The sequence below is a fragment of the Oncorhynchus masou genome, chromosome 28, assembly GCF_036934945.1.
Source record: "Oncorhynchus masou masou isolate Uvic2021 chromosome 28, UVic_Omas_1.1, whole genome shotgun sequence".
NCBI classification, from domain to species: Eukaryota; Metazoa; Chordata; class Actinopteri; order Salmoniformes; family Salmonidae; genus Oncorhynchus; species Oncorhynchus masou.
The window spans coordinates 16,199,219-16,215,992 of NC_088239.1; the positions used below are offsets into that span (position 1 = coordinate 16,199,219).

The following is a 16,774-nucleotide window of genomic DNA, read 5'->3' on the forward strand; positions in this document are numbered from 1 at the left end:
TGAGTAGCCTTTCAGGTTATGTCAATATAGGACTCATTGTACTGTGGATATAGACACTTTTGTACCTGGTTCCTCAAGCATCTTCACAACATCCTTTGCTGTTGTTCTGGGATTGATTTGCACTTTTCGCACCAAAGTACATTTGTCTCCTTCCTGAGAGGTATGACGGCTGCATGGTCCCATGCTGATTATACTTGCGTACTATTGTTTGTACAGATGAATGTGGTACCTTCAGGTGCTTGGAAATTGCTCCCAAGGATGAACCAGACTTGTGGAGGTCTACAGTTTTTTCAGAGGTCTTGGCTGATTTCTTTTGATTTCAAACAAAGATTTGAAATCAATGATGTCAAACAAAGAGGCACCGAGTTTGAAGGTAGGCCTTGAAATACATCCGTAGGTACACCTCCAATTGACTCAAATTATGTCAATTAGCCTACCAGAAGCTTCTAAAGCAATGACATCATTTTCTGGAATTTTACAAGCTGGTTAAAGGCACAGTCAACTTAGTGTATGTGAACTTCTGACCCACTGGAATTGTGATACAGTGAATTATAAGTGAAATAATCTGTCAGTAAACAATTGTTGGAAAAATTACTTGAGTCATGCACAAAGTAGATGTCCTCACCGACTTGCCAAAACTATAGTTTGTTAACAAGAAATTTGTGGATTGTTTTAAAAACGAGGTTTAATGACTCCAACCTAAGTATGTAAACTTCCGACTTCAACTGTATGTATGATGAAGTTGTTGATGCATATGGGAAGACTGTTTGTATAAATAACCCCATGCATGTTTTTCCATGTTATTTGGGATTTGATAACAGGGTAAGACTGGTAGGCGTAGTGCAGCTAAAAAGAGCCCGTAACAACCCAGATGTGGTTGAAAACCACACAAGAGGATTCTGGGCCAGTGCGGTAGAAGTGGGGGAGTGGGTGTGTATTTTGGGGGGCCTCCGCTCTGCATTCTTAGCGTCATACTAGCCATGATGCAGAAACAGAAGGCATTCAACCCTGTCTCAGTACTATACCATTCATATACAAGTCAACAGTGTACATGTTGTTCTGAGGCTAATGTAGCATTAGTTGCTAACTAGCATTAGCAGCTAAACCTGAGGGAAATGTAGCATTAGCCACTAACTAGCATTAGCACCTAAATCTGAGGGTAATGTAGCATTAGCCGCTAACTAGCATTAGCACCTAAACCTGTGGGTAATGTAGCATTAGCAGAAGGATAGATGTCTCATGCTCTGGCACGCTGCTTTTAGGCCCTGAAAACCTGCCAAAAATGCTAGATGACACACACAGGCATTTAATAGAAGTTGTATAATAAAGATTTATTAGGCTGGTATTTGGATTAGACTAGCAGCATTGATATGCTCCTCTCTGATAGCACTTTTTAGAGTAAAAAACAACATAACAACAAAGAATTTCCTATAGGGTTCAGAGTGTCCTCCTGGTAACAGAACCAAGCGTTGGTTTCAGAGTGCCCTCCACGTGTGCTCTGATGTGTTAGTTAATGAAGGAGGTAGGTGTATCCACGGTAAAACTCTACGGGTGGGTTTACACAGCGGAATAATGCAATCACACAGTCAGACGAGTTGGCCCTGGGCAGTGAGTGGGGGTCGCTTACCTGGATCAGCAGTGGGTTAATGTGCAACATCTGGGACGATGGCGCCCGTAACCCTATCCTCCCCCTGGAGGACCTGTGGGCACTAAAATCAGATATGGTGAGAGCACATACAACAGGGGTGACAAACTCATTCCATGGAGGGCTGAGTGTCTGCTGGTTTTTGGTTTCTCCTTTCAGTGTGTCCAATTAAGACCTAGACAACCAGGTGTGGGGAGTTCCTAACTGATCAGTGACCTTATTTCATCAATATAGTACAAGGGAGGAGCGAAAACCCGGAGACACTCGGCCCGCCATGGAATTAGTTAGACACATAACATACAGTATGTGGAAGGTCTGGATTCAATCCGTATCACTTTAGTATCTCGGAAGACCTGCATTAAAATGTAAAGGTAATTTCTGACATATGCAGCGTTTACCATGAGTGAAGTCTCAGCGATGGTGGGAACATTACCTTTAACCGTTAATCGTGCTATGAAGTGGATCTTCAGCGCCAAGGACTGAATAGAGCCCCTAGTGTGTTGTATTTAAAGGGGACTCAAGACAATGTCATCAGTCTAAAGCAGTGTCCTTTCCTTGTCTCCTTTCCCTTGAACTGATGTGAAAACACTTGACTGCAGGACCTCCCTAGTAGGAATCCCCCATGTGGATTCACCCACACTGTCTTATGTAGCAGATAAAGGAAACGAGGAGAGGAGAGGAAGCCAAATTAGACTATTCAGATGCACCCGAGGTAGATTTCTCACCTGATAGGAGTGTTGAATTCGTTTGGCAGCACATTTGGTCTCAGCATACTCTTGAGTCGAGGGGTTGGGACAGGGATGTTCACCGGCACCGCTTAACTGTTATATGTCATCTACATAAACTGAGGCTGGCCGTGTGAAAGCCCCTCGTGCACTTACCAGTACTGTAGTGTGTGCATGTGTGGGTGTCATTATGGAAAGGTAGACATTCGGTATGTGTATTATTTCAATGTAGTCAGTCTGTGATACAGAAGAGAGATTATGAGTTGATAGGACCAGATAAGAGAAGAAAGAGAGAGAGGAGCATACTGTATGTATGTTGAGTGTGTGTGTTTGTGTGTTGTGCAAACCCATGATTTCGCTCAGTGACCAAAATGCACCCTCTGATTCACACACTCGTCCAGCTTTCACGCACCACTTCGCTCGCGCACACACACACACACACACACACACACACACACACACACACACACACACACACACACACACACACACACACACACACACACACACACACACACACACACACACACACACACACACACACACACACAGTTCAGACACTTTCCTCTCCTCCATTCCTCCACATTATGTAACATTGACAGACTCCCCACAACAGTACAAACAGGACACCCACACTAAGGTCAGGGGTGTGATGAGGTAACAAGGACAGGAAGAGGAAGGAGGGGTAACCATGGAGACCAGGGGATATAGAGGAAGTGACCACACAGAAGCATACATTACTGATCTGCTCCTGTGTCTTCCTCAGTCTCTGTTGCTCTGGTGTGTCAGACACAATGCTGAAGCCTCTGCCTTTGCTATCCTCAAAGTCCTTTTTGTATTTCACCTGAAACAAGAGACAGGGATGAGATTTGAAAAATGACTTAGTTGTAATACTTTGCCATTTGAAAATCCTTCCTTACCATGGTGGTTCTAAGCTGCAACACAATAGTCTGACAAGTATTGTGATGAGAAAGAGAGCCTGCTGTTTTGAACTGAAGATATTGGGGTAAAAAGAGGCTGGTCTAAAACAAATTAAGTGTTTTATTTGGAAATAAGTTTGTTAGTTTAGGTTTGTTCTTGGTTCCATTTAATCTCTGAAATTATTTAAAAGGACAGTTGTTTTGTAGTCCCTCTCATCGCTAAAGAGCAAGACAACAATTCAGACAAAATGATTCTTGATTCAAAGCCGTTCATCTTGTAGATACCCACACTATACAATAGCTTTGTGTAGGGACCATATTAAACGCTAATTAGAATTCTAATTAATCCTTCATCTTTGACTATTGTGTTTTGAGAGCTTTATTCTCCAACACTTTGAAGTCTCAGATCATGACATAAGCTCTTACATAAAGTATTAATGTGGCACACCTGATCATTACCTTATTGTGTGGAATAATTATACTTTGTCAAGGGCACACTAGGAATAATTCATACATCACTAGACTGCTAGCTATATAGGATTGTAAAGACAAGCAAAGGAAAAGGGGGATGTACAACTGAATGCATTCAACTGAAATGTGTCTTAAACTAACCCTTCTGAATCAGAGAGGTGCGGGCGGGGGGGGCTGCCTTTATCGATACCCACGACATCCTGGGGAACAGTGGGTTAACGGCCTTGCTCAGGGGCAGAACAACAGATTGTCATCTCAGGGATTTGATCTAGCAACCTTTTGATTACTGGCCCAACGCTCCTACCCGCTAGGCTACCGTTAGTCAAGGCTTCATGTTTATTATCTATGCATAGTCACTTTACCCCTACCTACATGTACATATTACAAATTACATTATATTGTGTTAATACAAAAATCAAGAAATACAAAAATCAAAAATATATAGGGGTCAAAATTATTGATACCCCTGAAGATTCTTATAAAGTAGTCAAACGTTTTGTATTTGAATATAAGAAATGAGTATGTTTCTAAACACTACATAAACACTACACAACATTAATGTGGATGCTACCATGATTACGTATAGTCCTGAATAAATTATGAATAAGGATGAGAGAGCATTAGAGGATCAAACATCATACCCCCAAGACATGCTAACCTCTCACCATTACCAATAACAGGGGAGGTTAGCATTTTATATCATACCCCCAATACATGCTAACCTCTCACCATTACCAATAACAGGGGAGGTTAGCATTTTATATCATACCCCCAAGACATGCTAACCTCTTACTATTATAATAACAGGGGAGGTTAGCATTTTATATCATACCCGCAAGACATGCTAATCTCTCACCATTACCAATAACAGGGGAGGTTAGCATTTTATATCATAACCCCAAGACATGCTAACCTCTCACCATTACCAAAAACATGGGAGGTTAGCATTTTATATCATACCCCCAAGACATGCTAACCTCTCACCATTACCAATAACATGGGAGGTTAGCATTTTATATCATACCCCCAAGACATGCTAATCTCTCACCATTACCAACAACAGGGGAGGTTAGCATTTTATATCATACCCCCAAGACATGCTAACCTCTCACCATTACCAATAACATGGGAGGTTAGCATTTTATATCATACCCCGCAAGACATGCTAACCTCTCACCATTACCAATAATATGGGAGGATAGCATAGGAGTGTTTAGAAACATATTCTATTCTTATTTACAATAAAAGTGACTCCAAAATACAATACATTATTTACCATTTATTTTATATGGTACAAAATAATCTGAAACACAACCAAAAACTACAAATGAGTCAGAATCCTGATGCAGTCATTGCGCTTGCGCGCTAGGAATATGAGATCAAATACTAAACTTTTGACTACTTTATTTTGATTTCCCTACTTTATTTATAATAATGATAATATTTAGGGGTGTCAATAATTTTGACCCCTACCTTTTGAGCAAATTAAGTATTACATATTCAACAAAATCTCTTTCTCTGAGCAATTGTATTAGTATAAAATTATATGATTTCAACAACAAAAAAGTGCATACAGTATAGCTCAGTATTTGAATTCTTTATTTTAAAGAGTCATTATTACTCATCATTATCAAGGGTGTCAATAATTTTAGACCCTTCTGTAATGGCGTTCTTCGTTTGTCGAAAGAAAGTCGGACCGAAATGCAGCGTGTTGGTTAATCATGTTCTTTAATGGAACAAATGACGATACATGAAATAACTTATAAATACAAAAAACAACAAACGGAACGTGAAAAACCTATACAGCCTGTCTGGTGAACACTAACACAGAGACAGGAACAATCACCCACGAAATACAAAGTGAAACCCTGGCTACCTAAATACGGTTCCCAATCAGAGACAACGAGAATCACCTGACTCTGATTGAGAACCGCCTCAGGCAGCCAAGCCTATACAACACCCCTACTCAGCCGCAATCCCAAATACTACAAAAAACCCCACTATGAAATACAACAACATAAACCCATGTCACACCCTGGCCTGACCAACTAATTAACGAAAACACAAAATACTAAGACCAAGGCGTGACACCTTCTGTATAATTCATACAAACACGAACAGACAGAGCTAGGCTACTGAGCCCTACAATAATGAAGAGTGTAAACCTCATGGACAGAATGGGTTATTAATTTATCAGTTTACCCAAGAGGCTTTAATATACACATGTTTCAGCTGATTTCTCTCAAAGTAGCCTATTTTTAAATGTTACCTTTATTTAACCAGGCAAGTAAGTTAAGAACACATTCTTATTTTCAATGACGGCCTGGGAACAGTGGGTTAACTGCCTGTTCAGGGGCAGAATGACAGATTTGTACCTTGTCAGCTCGGGGGTTTGAACTTGCAACCTTCCGGTTACGCTCTAACCACTAGGCTACCCTATCAGTGGCGATATTCTGTCCTTCAATATTAATAGTCTATTATTGCTACTGTTATGTAAGGCTCAACCTGTGATTTATGACTCATATCATTAGCATGTCAAATTAAAGCTAGAAAAACGCAGGCTGATAAATATCCCAGACCTTCATGTTTCTGGCTGAGGGACGAGGGGCAGTTCGTTCCACTAAGCTTGCATACTTAGCAGGGCTGGAGAAAAAGCCTGCATACCTACTACAAGTAGCTAGAAGCTCACCAAGAGCTAGGGTTAGCCACCCTGTTACACATCCACAACCATATGAATTAAATCCAGCAGTCTTCTCAGCTCTGGGTTCTGCTGGTTGACTCACTGAAAAGTGTCAGATGTACAACAGTGGAGGCTGCTGAGGAGAGGACGGATCATAATAATGGTTGGAATGGAGCGGCTTCAAACACAAACCATATGTTTGATGTATTTGATACCATTCCCGTCCTCCCCAATTAAGGTGCCACCAACCTCCTGTGATGTACATATGTACATTATATAATAGATCCATTATGCAGACGTTTCATAATGTACCAGTGTACTTTGATGGAAACAGACAGGTAGATACGTTAACAGAGCATCTCAATTGGTGTGAAGAGGCTTGTGTTTATTTGTGGCTCTAGTGCAGGTGCTGTACGTGGTAAACAACAGTAGAATGGATCTGGTGAGAAAGGCATTGCTTTGCTCCTCCATGATAGTCGATAAGCACAGTCACTCACTCACACTGACCACCAGAGAGACAGAGAGAAAGAGAGAGAGAGAGAGCGAGAAAAAGAGACGCCGGAGTAAATGACTCTAGTAAATCTCTGATGGTAAATTACACTGTCAGGTAATAACAGTTCATTTTATTACAGCATCCATGGCTGGTGCCGAGAGAGACGGCAATAATACACACAGACCTGGCTGTTGCTCTACACTAAGGATGTCCTCGGAGGACAGGGATCGATATGAGTAGGTATCACCGACTGGGTTTGCAAAGAATTGTGGGCTGATTGTAGAGGGGAGCATGGTTACCTCATATGGTTTCTCTGACACATAGAATCTCTGACCATCTGGTAACAGAGGGGGCAACTCAACAGGCCATTGTGGGGGTGCTTGGCCGCCAGACAATAATGAGCAGAGGCCAACATGATCTCAGTGACTGTGTCAGGGTCACTGAGCCAGTTAGGACAGCACTCTGAGGGGACAGAGAGGGAGGATTATCCCAGGCCAGTTAACAGACAAAAGCTGAAAGTGCATCAGGAGTGAAGGCACCGATGCCACAACACACTCATAGGACAAAACACAAATGAGGATGAACAATCAATGTGCAAGAGCTAGTTCTGTCAGTGAGAGACTGGAGTGTTCAATAGACATCTATATTTTGTGTGAGTGTGAGTGTGAGTGTGAGTGTGAGTGTGAGTGTGTGTGTGTGTGTGTGTGTGTGTGTGTGTGTGTGTGTGTGTGTGTGTGTGTGTGTGTGTGTGTGTGTGTGTGTGTGTGTGTGTGAGAGAGTGAGAGTGTGTGTGTGAGAGTGAGAGTGAGAGTGTGTGTCAGAGAGTGAGAGTGTGTGTGTGAGAGTGAGAGAGACAGAGATGCCCCTCTCCCTGGCCTGGGACATAGCCTGACTCTTTCTGGAGACCACTGAGTGGAAAGCTGTCCCTCAGTGAACCAACAATCTGCTGCCAAAACATGCTACCAAACATGACAGCTTCAGACGATGGTGATTTATAGTATGTTTTATGAAAATGTTCATTTGCCAGACATGCCCCAAAATGTCGTCTATTTTGTACAGTATGTCTGCATTGTTGTTCAGGCTACAACAAAGGAGAAGAAGGAGAAAAAAAACAAGGGAAATCAAGCGTGAAAGGTGACATAAGAGTCAGACATTGTTGACCGACTCCTCTAGGGCATGGGCGTTCCATCAGAAAGGCTGACATGTTGTGTCTAGAAATGACCCAGATGTGAGCCAGTTTCCGGCTAAAGCTAACAGTCATACCTAGAGAGCCTAACTTAGAAGGAGTGAGTACTGTATGACTGTCCCCCTGACATAGAAGACAACTTGTTCTGACAGTGTCCTCATCTCTCCACTCTCACTTAACAGGCTGTCTGATTTTCTAGTGTAGGCCCAAGTTACAGCAAATATCACACCAAATGTTAGTCACCGAATTAAGGTTGTCTCGCTTCAGGAAACTAGTTGTATGTTGCACATCACTACTTCACAGGAGAGGCATTTGATTGTAAACATGTATTTTTTTAATCAAAGTGTGTTTTTGGGCAGAAATGCCTTCTGGAAGTTTCATGTGCCTTAATAAAACACTTGTTTTCCGTAAATACAAATAAAAACATTAAATTATGAGCATAGTTGGTTTAGCCATGGAAAAAGACAGGAACCTTCCCGCTAGCCATGATTGGCTGAGATAATGGATGGGTTGATGGGAGATGAGTTTGGATTGGTCTGCCATGTAGCATGCTTCTGTCTATAACGTGAGCTGTTCAGTATGTGTTCAGTATGTGTTGATAGTCCTTTCTACTGTGCCGTTTTTGAAAGATATAACGTTAGCCATCGAGAACTACAAAAGTTTTGCTACTTTTCTCAACAACATTGATGCCCTGAATATAGCAGGCACTATTGACAGTTGGAAAAAGTGATGGGCTACTTTCTGCACATGCCACAGTCAGTGTGAACCTGAGTGACTTGACACAACGCTGGCCAAACAAGATGTAGCTCCAAACAAAACAGAGATAAATGGTTCCAGTCTACTGTGAGCGTTAATCCGTATACATGGAGTCTAGTTACAAGAGTCTAGTTGCATTTATAGATATAAGTTTCAAATTTAGTCAGAAAGTCGTTTTCATTGCAAGTTAAAGCATACTGTTAGCTAACTAGAGAACGTTTGCCTTCCGGGTCGCTCACTAAAGTCACGTGTATCATCTGTGTAGTAATATTATTCAAATCAGAAAATCCATTTTCATTGCTAGTTATAGCCTAATGTTAGCTAGCTAACATTGAACCTGGTTGGTTAGCTTTAGCTACCTACAGAGTCATACTACAGCTTTGACAATGTTTGTATTGGTAGTAGTATGAGGTGGGATTATGTCGGTTTATTGTTTAGCTAGCTAGCTACATGTCTGAACAAAAGACTCTACTTTGCCATGATGATTACATTACCCATCGAGTTAGCCAGGTATTTTTCAATCTTCTTTTTCTTTTTTTTCTTTTCAAGTTAGCCAGGTAGCGTATTTTTACCTGGAGTTTTTCCTTATTGTAGGCTACCACTAGTCTACATCTTTGGTTGTTTACTAAACTACTCACTCTGTTTAGCACATGGCCTCATATGTGAATCCTTAAAGAGGTGGATGGGGCTAAGGCTTAAGAGGGTGTGAATGATACTGATTGGGTTTAGACAAAGAAGAGCTCTCCAGTAGGTGTACCAAACATTCAAGGGCCATTTTCTCAAAAGTGGGGTTACAATTGTATCAACTTTCAAAAGAAGAATGGCTTTCCCATTGTTCCTCAACTGCAGTGTATGATATACCATTTTCTAGCTCTGAGTCTCTACTGGTCACATAGAGACTCTGATATACCATTTTCTATCTCAGAGTCTCTACCGATCCCCGCATTAGCCTCATGCTCCCTCTACTTTGTCTCCCTGCTTCTGCTCATATCCTGTCATCAAAATAATAAAAATACCTAAGGAGATCGGAATTCTGTTCTCCTTAAAAAAAACGTTAAAAAAAGATTGTGATGCACCGAAAAGAAACAGGTAGAAACAATTACTGGTGTAGTTCTAAATTAGGAGTAGGAATGTTAAAATAGATATTCCAACAACAATTTTTTTTAAACACTTGATCCTATCTCTTTGGGGCCATGTAAATAGAACCATAGGTTAATCAGGGAAATCTCCAGTGGAGCCGGAGCCCTATCGGCCCCTTAGATTAGTTGCTTCAAGCTTAAATAACCAAATTACTGACGCGCCACCGCCTTTGAGAATGTGCTCCAAAAAACAGGCCAAAGAATGGATTGCTTGTGTGTGAAACAGAGACAAGATGGTATTTTCCTATCCACTGGTTGTTACAGTGTGTGTGTGTGCAATAAACCCTAATGCACTGATACAGTTGGATGAATGTTGACATACAGTAAAGTGATTGTGTGTGGCTCAGTTGCAAGGAAATTACAATATCAGGATTGTAGGTTCGATTCTCACTGGGGCCACCTACACAAAAATTAATGCACGCACTACTGTAAGACACTAAGTATAAAAGCCTGTGCTAAATGGCACATATAAGTAACTAACAATCAAATGATCTGTAGTTATAGAGTACATCATTTGATCAGTGGCTATGGATACATGAGTCTATATGAGAGTGGGGGAATGGAAGCTGCTGATGATTAATACAAGTTATACGATCCAATAATCTGTATGAAGAGGATGATGAGAGTACCTTGATGATTCTGATAGTCAGAAGTTCATCATTACAGAGAGAGCTGAGAGCCTTGCTTGTGAATACATATAAACGCTATCCGTGTCTTCAGACACATGTTTGATGCCTTTAGATGATCCGCAGTGTTTATGACTGCAGAATGAAAGCAATACAGCTCTAGAGATTCAGGGTAAACCAAATCAGACAGATCCTGTGAGTGAGCTCCCCTCCCTCCCTCCCTCCCTCCCTCCCTCCCTCCCTCCCTCCCTCCCTCCCCCTCCCTCCCTCCCTCCCTCCCTCCCTCCCTCCCTCCCTCCCTCCCTCCCTCCCTCCCTCCCTCCCTCCCTCCCTCCCTCCCTCCCTCCCTTTGACGTTCCTGTCTCTTCCTTTTGGCTGTGTTCTGAGCCAAAGGACTGGCATGTGGACAGACACCCAGTGTGTCTGTGTTTCTTTGACAGATGGGCCCTGGCTGTGTGTCCCTGTACAGGCGAGTTAGGGATCTGACAGCCAGATACAGGCAGAAAGGGAGGTATAGTAAAGGAGCAAAACATGGGAGTGGTGTTTCACTGCTGTGGCATATTACACCTCTGTGACGACATAGAAGTTTGGATCCTCTAGTTCCCTCATTTTTAACAATGTGTTTTCCAGCCCAGCACCTGAAAATGATGTGAATTTGACGACATACACAAAAATTGAAGGCCATCTCACCTGGCTCTGCAATTCACTCTGATGTCTCAGTCTCAGGTTCTCTGGGGTGTCAGTCACAATGGTGAAGGACTGCTTGGGGTAGTGCCTGGAGAGAGAAAGGGTAGGGAGGTACATATGTGAATGATGGACAAAGTCTATTGAACTACTGCTATGAGAAGACGATTCCTTTCCTTTGCACAAATTATTTTGTGTTATAATCTAATGGCAAAGAATGGAGACATTTTCATGATTACCATCCTTAACGTAAAGTAGAAAGTCAGCTAATTAATTCCCCAAAAGTTAGTGTCAAGTATATTTGAGTGCAAGGTTGTCTCCTACATTTTGGTTATTCACAAAGGATCGAGCTTTTCAGACCCACAATTACAACAACTGAGTCCTATTGGCATATGGACAACTTTTAAGAACAATCATCAAGTAAAATGCTCCTAATAAACATTCCCCAAAAGCCCAGATATACACTGTGTTGAGAATAGAAAATGTAGAATGTGAATAGGACTTAACAGGCACAGGCAATACAATGCTAAAACAATTGCCTATTGAAAAGTCTAAAAGCGGAAAGTTCAGCTATGACCTGATGACAACATTGAAAAAGGGAAACTTTGAATGACCTGAACAAAGGTGACAAACATATCACTGTTACATGGGAAACACTAGGCTCTGCCCACAGCCTTTTGGTTTGAATGATGGAATGACAACTCAAAGCAAAAGAGCAAACTGCGCACACACACGCACACGCACACACACACGCACACACACGCACACACACGCACACGCACACACACACGCACACACACGCACACACACACGCACACACACGCACACACACGCACACGCACACACACGCATGCACACGCACACACACGCCCACACACGCACGCACACACGCACGCACACACGCACACACGCACACACACGCACACACACGCGCACACACACGCACACATACACACAAACAAGCAAACAAACAAACAAATCAAACACAAACATATTGGTCTTCTTGAGCTTCAAGATTGCATGTTTGGTCCAAGTAAAGTGCAAATTGGTTCAATAAAGCTTATTGTTAAATGAATGTATGATGAAAACATAAAGTAAAAGTCTGGTTGGATAGGGTTCATGGAAATCACACCTAAACTATCCCTCTGATATGCCCCATGTCCAGTGAGGAAATAGGAGGCTGGATCTGTCTGTGTTTGAGAGGGTGCTGGAAGGGGATGAAGGGCCCTTGAATGTGTTTGCCTGGGAGGGATAGAGGGACAGAGGTAGGAAAGAATGGAGGGATGAAGGGATGAAGTGGTTGACCACACTTCATCCCTCACAGGCTGTGACTAAGGATGCCAGGGGGAGCTGGCAAAGGTCTCCGACTGTACACATGGGAGTCTAGAGAGAACATCAAAAACAGAGAGATGGACAGAGTACTGAGAGAGAGAGAGAGAGAGAGAGAGAGAGAGAGGGAGGGAGGGCCAGATAGTGAGGGAAATGGACAGAGTACTAAAAGAGAGGGCCAGATAGTGAGAGAGATGGACAGAGTACTGAGAGAGAGAGAGAGAGACAGATAGTGAGAGAGATGGACAAAGTACTAAGAGAGAGAGAGAGAGAGAGAGAGAGAGAGAGAGGGAGGACCAGATAGTGAGTGAAATGGACAGAGTACTAAAAGAGAGAGCCAGATAGTGAGAGAGACAGAGGAGAGAGATAGTGAGAGAGATGGACAGAATACTGAGAGAGGGCCAGATAGTGAGACAGATGGACAGAGTACTGAGAGAGATGGACAGGACAGAATACTGAGAGAGGGCCAGATAGTGAGAGAGATGGACAAAGTACTGAGAGAGAGGGCCAGATAGTGAGAGAGATGGACAGAGTACTGAGAGAGAGGGCCAGATGGTGAGAGATGGACAGAATACTGAGAGAGGGCCAGATAGTGAGAGAGATGGACAGAGTACTGAGAGAGAGGGCCAGATGGTGAGAGATGGACAGAATACTGAGAGAGGGCCAGATAGTGAGAGAGATGGACAGAATACTGAGAGAGGGCCAGATAGTGAGAGAGATGGACAGAATACTGAGAGAGGGCCAGATAGTGAGAGAGATGGACAGAGTACTGAGAGAGAGGGCCAGATGGTGAGAGATGGACAGAATACTGAGAGAGGGCCAGATAGTGAGAGAGATGGACAAAGTACTGAGAGAGAGGGCCAGATAGTGAGAGATGGACAGAGTACTGAGAGAGGGCCAGATAGTGAGAGAGATGGACAGAATACTGAGAGAGGGCCAGATAGTGAGAGAGATGGAGAGATAGTGAGGGAGATCAGTTGATTGTTGTAGATGACTGAGAAAGAGAGAGATGGAGGAGATCTCTTTCAGCACAGTTCCAACAGCTATGATGGATGCGTAACCAGGCCAGCTCCGCTCAGTAGTGTGAAAAGCTCTTAGTAGTAGCTAAAGTTGTTGAGTATACATGTTGATTCGTTTTTTATGGTATGAATAATATTGGGTTAATTTTTTTTCATATTTCTGCATGTTTTGCGATTTCCACAAATAAACCTAAAATAATATTTGTTTTAAGACATCAAAAACAAAAACTTACAATGGTAGATTGTAAACAACCATTCTCTTAACAACAACCACAAGGCTGGGGTTACACGGACCATGTTTTCCCATCTGTCTAACTTTCCTTATTTAAAACAGTCTGGCAGAACACCAAGCAAACACTTGTGTAAACATTTTAAGTATTGAACTGAAGTTTGTGAACAGGAAGGTAAAAAGCAGCTTATTTAAGTTGAACATGCAAAGTACTGGAACATCGCTCACTAAATGTAGGGGTAAAGACAGGTACTGGAAGTAAGGGGTTGGTTCTTTACAGACGGGTTTCCCAGGTCTTAAAAACAGTAGAGCGATGTAGACTCAATTCTAGCGCTCAGAACGCACACATAACAGTGCCGGCGTGGGTTCAAATCTGACCCCCTGCTTACACTCCCTACTCCAGTGTTCAACTGGCTGTCCTATTATTATTATCATTATTATTTTATTTTTTAATACCCTGTTTTCTCCCCAATTTCGTGGTATCCAATTGTTTTTAGTAGCTACTATCTTGTTTCATCGCTACAACTCCCGTACGGGCTCGGGAGAGACGAAGGTTGAAAGTCATGCGTCCTCCGATACACAACCCAACCAAGCCGCTCTGCATCCAACCCGGAAGCCAGCCGCACCAATGTGTTGGAGGTTACACCGTGCACCTGGCAACCTTGGTTAGCGAGCACTGCGCCCGGCCCGCCACAGGAGTCACTGGTGCGCGATGAGACAAGGATATCCCTACCGGCCAAGCCCTCTCTAACCCGGACGACACTAGGCCAATTGTGCATCGCCCCACGGACCTCCCGGTCGTGGACCGTTACGACAGAGCCTGGGCGCAAACCCAGAGTCTCTGGTGGCACAGCTGAGCTTTACTGCAGTACAGCGCCCTTAACCACTGCGCCACCCGGAGGCCCCAACTGGCTGTCCTATTGATAAAATACCAACTCCTTAAAAGGCTGGAGAGCTGTCATTCAGAACAGTGCTGAGAGGACAGTTTGACCACTCCACTAAACTGGAGCTCTTGGTGTTTTGAGGGGCTCTGCTTCCCATTCTCTTTCAGCCTCATTCCCTGCCATCTCTCTTGAAGGGTTTTGCTGCCAATATACCCATCAACCTTTCTTTTGAGGTTTTCCTACTTACACGGTACAGAATTTGATCAATGTGTTTTCCTGCTACCTGTCCAAAATACCAGACCCCTCAGTATGACCTCAGTATGACCCTACTGACCGCACAGAACACTCACTCAGCAAGAGGTAACTTGTGTTGTAAAGAAACACAACAGGCTTTGTCACTTTGTCGCCACTGTTCATAAGATTCCCACACTGGAGAGCAGAGAGCAGCGAGAGGATGGGAGAGGGAATTTGAATAGATGTCTGTTAACAATGACGTTGTGGAAGCAACCATTTTGGACATTATTCTACCACTAAAGTACAAATCCAAGCCCTGACTATTAGCATATCCACATCGCTCAATGTGTTAGACATTAAACAAAGATTGTGGGTGTGATAAGGGTACATTGTAAGTTATTCTGAGTAAGAAAGAACATTTGCTAAAATGGTCATCTCCTTGCATTTTAAATGTGTTACTGTTCTTGTCTATGTATCGATGTATCAGTGTATCGGTGTTTTGCTTCTTGACATATTTTATGGAAGAATAGCTGCTGTTTTGGCAAAAGATAATTGGGATTTGAATAAACCATTGAACCATTTCCCCTCTCATACGATCCTCTGAAAAAGATGATGAAAGAGCTTCACTGCAATACTGACCTGAGATGAGTACAGTATATTGACCTCACACTAACATTACAGAGCTTCACTGGAGTACAGTATACTGACCTCACACTAACATTACAGAGCTTCACTGGAGTACAGTATACTGACCTCACACTAACATTACAGAGCTTCACAGAGTACAGTATACTGACCTCACACTAACATTACAGAGCTTCACTAGTACAGTATACTGACCTCACACTAACATTACAGAGTATACTGACTTCACTGGAGTACAGTATACCTCACACTAACATTACAGAGCCACTGGAGTACAGTATACACCTAACATTACAGAGCTTCACTGGAGTACAGTATACTGACCTCACACTAACATTACAGAGCTTCACTGGAGTACAGTATACCTGAGCTTCACCAGTATACTGACACACTAACATTACAGAGCTTCACTAGAGTACAGTATACTGACCTCACACTAACATTACAGAGCTTCACTGGAGTACAGTATACTGACCTACACTAACATTACAGTATACTGACCTCACACTAACATTACAGAGCTTCACTGGAGTACAGTATACTCACACTAACATTACAGAGCTTCACTCAGTATACACCTCACACTAACATTACAGAGCTTCACTGGAGTACAGTATACTGACCTCACACTAACATTAACATTACAGTATACTGACCTCACACTAACATTACAGAGCTTCACTGGAGTACAGTATAGAGTACAGTATACTGACCTCACACTAACATTACAGAGCTTCACTGGAGTACAGTATACTGACCTCACACTAACATTACTTCACTAGAGTACAGTATACACTCACACTAACATTACAGAGAGTTCACTGGAGTACAGTATACTGACCTCACACTAACATTACAGAGCTAACATTACAGAGCTTCACTGGAGTACAGTATACTGACCTCACACTAACATTACAGAGCTTCACTAGAGTACAGTATACTGACCTCACACTAACATTACAGAGCTTCACTACAGAGTACAGTATACTGACCTCACACTAACATTACAGAGCTTCACTGGAGTACAGTATACTGACCTCACACTAACATTACAGAGCTTCACACTAACATTACAGAGTACTGGAGTATACTGACCTCACACTAACATT

The 16,774-nt window shown here is 42.6% G+C and overlaps 2 protein-coding genes across 6 annotated transcripts in view; both read right to left on the bottom strand.

The window, feature by feature from the left end:
• Positions 1 to 2,821, bottom strand: part of LOC135517262 (nebulin-like) — a 62,917-nt gene extending 60,096 nt beyond the window's left edge. For all 4 annotated transcript variants that reach the window (XM_064941401.1, XM_064941403.1, XM_064941402.1 and 1 more), the window contains exon 1: positions 1,628 to 2,821. The gene's annotated coding sequence lies outside the window, so the exon portion shown is untranslated. The remainder of the gene's footprint in view (positions 1 to 1,627) is intronic.
• An 11-nt stretch (positions 2,822 to 2,832) lies between these two features.
• The window catches only part of LOC135517264 (LIM zinc-binding domain-containing Nebulette-like), a 47,873-nt gene continuing 33,931 nt past the window's right edge, over positions 2,833 to 16,774 (bottom strand). For both annotated transcript variants that reach the window (XM_064941405.1, XM_064941404.1), the window contains exons 3-4: positions 11,332 to 11,416; positions 2,833 to 3,214 (exon numbers count right to left, since the gene is read on the bottom strand). In XM_064941405.1, coding sequence (XP_064797477.1) covers positions 2,924 to 3,214; positions 11,332 to 11,416 — 376 coding nt within the window. In that variant the 3' untranslated portion in view covers positions 2,833 to 2,923. The remainder of the gene's footprint in view (positions 3,215 to 11,331; positions 11,417 to 16,774) is intronic.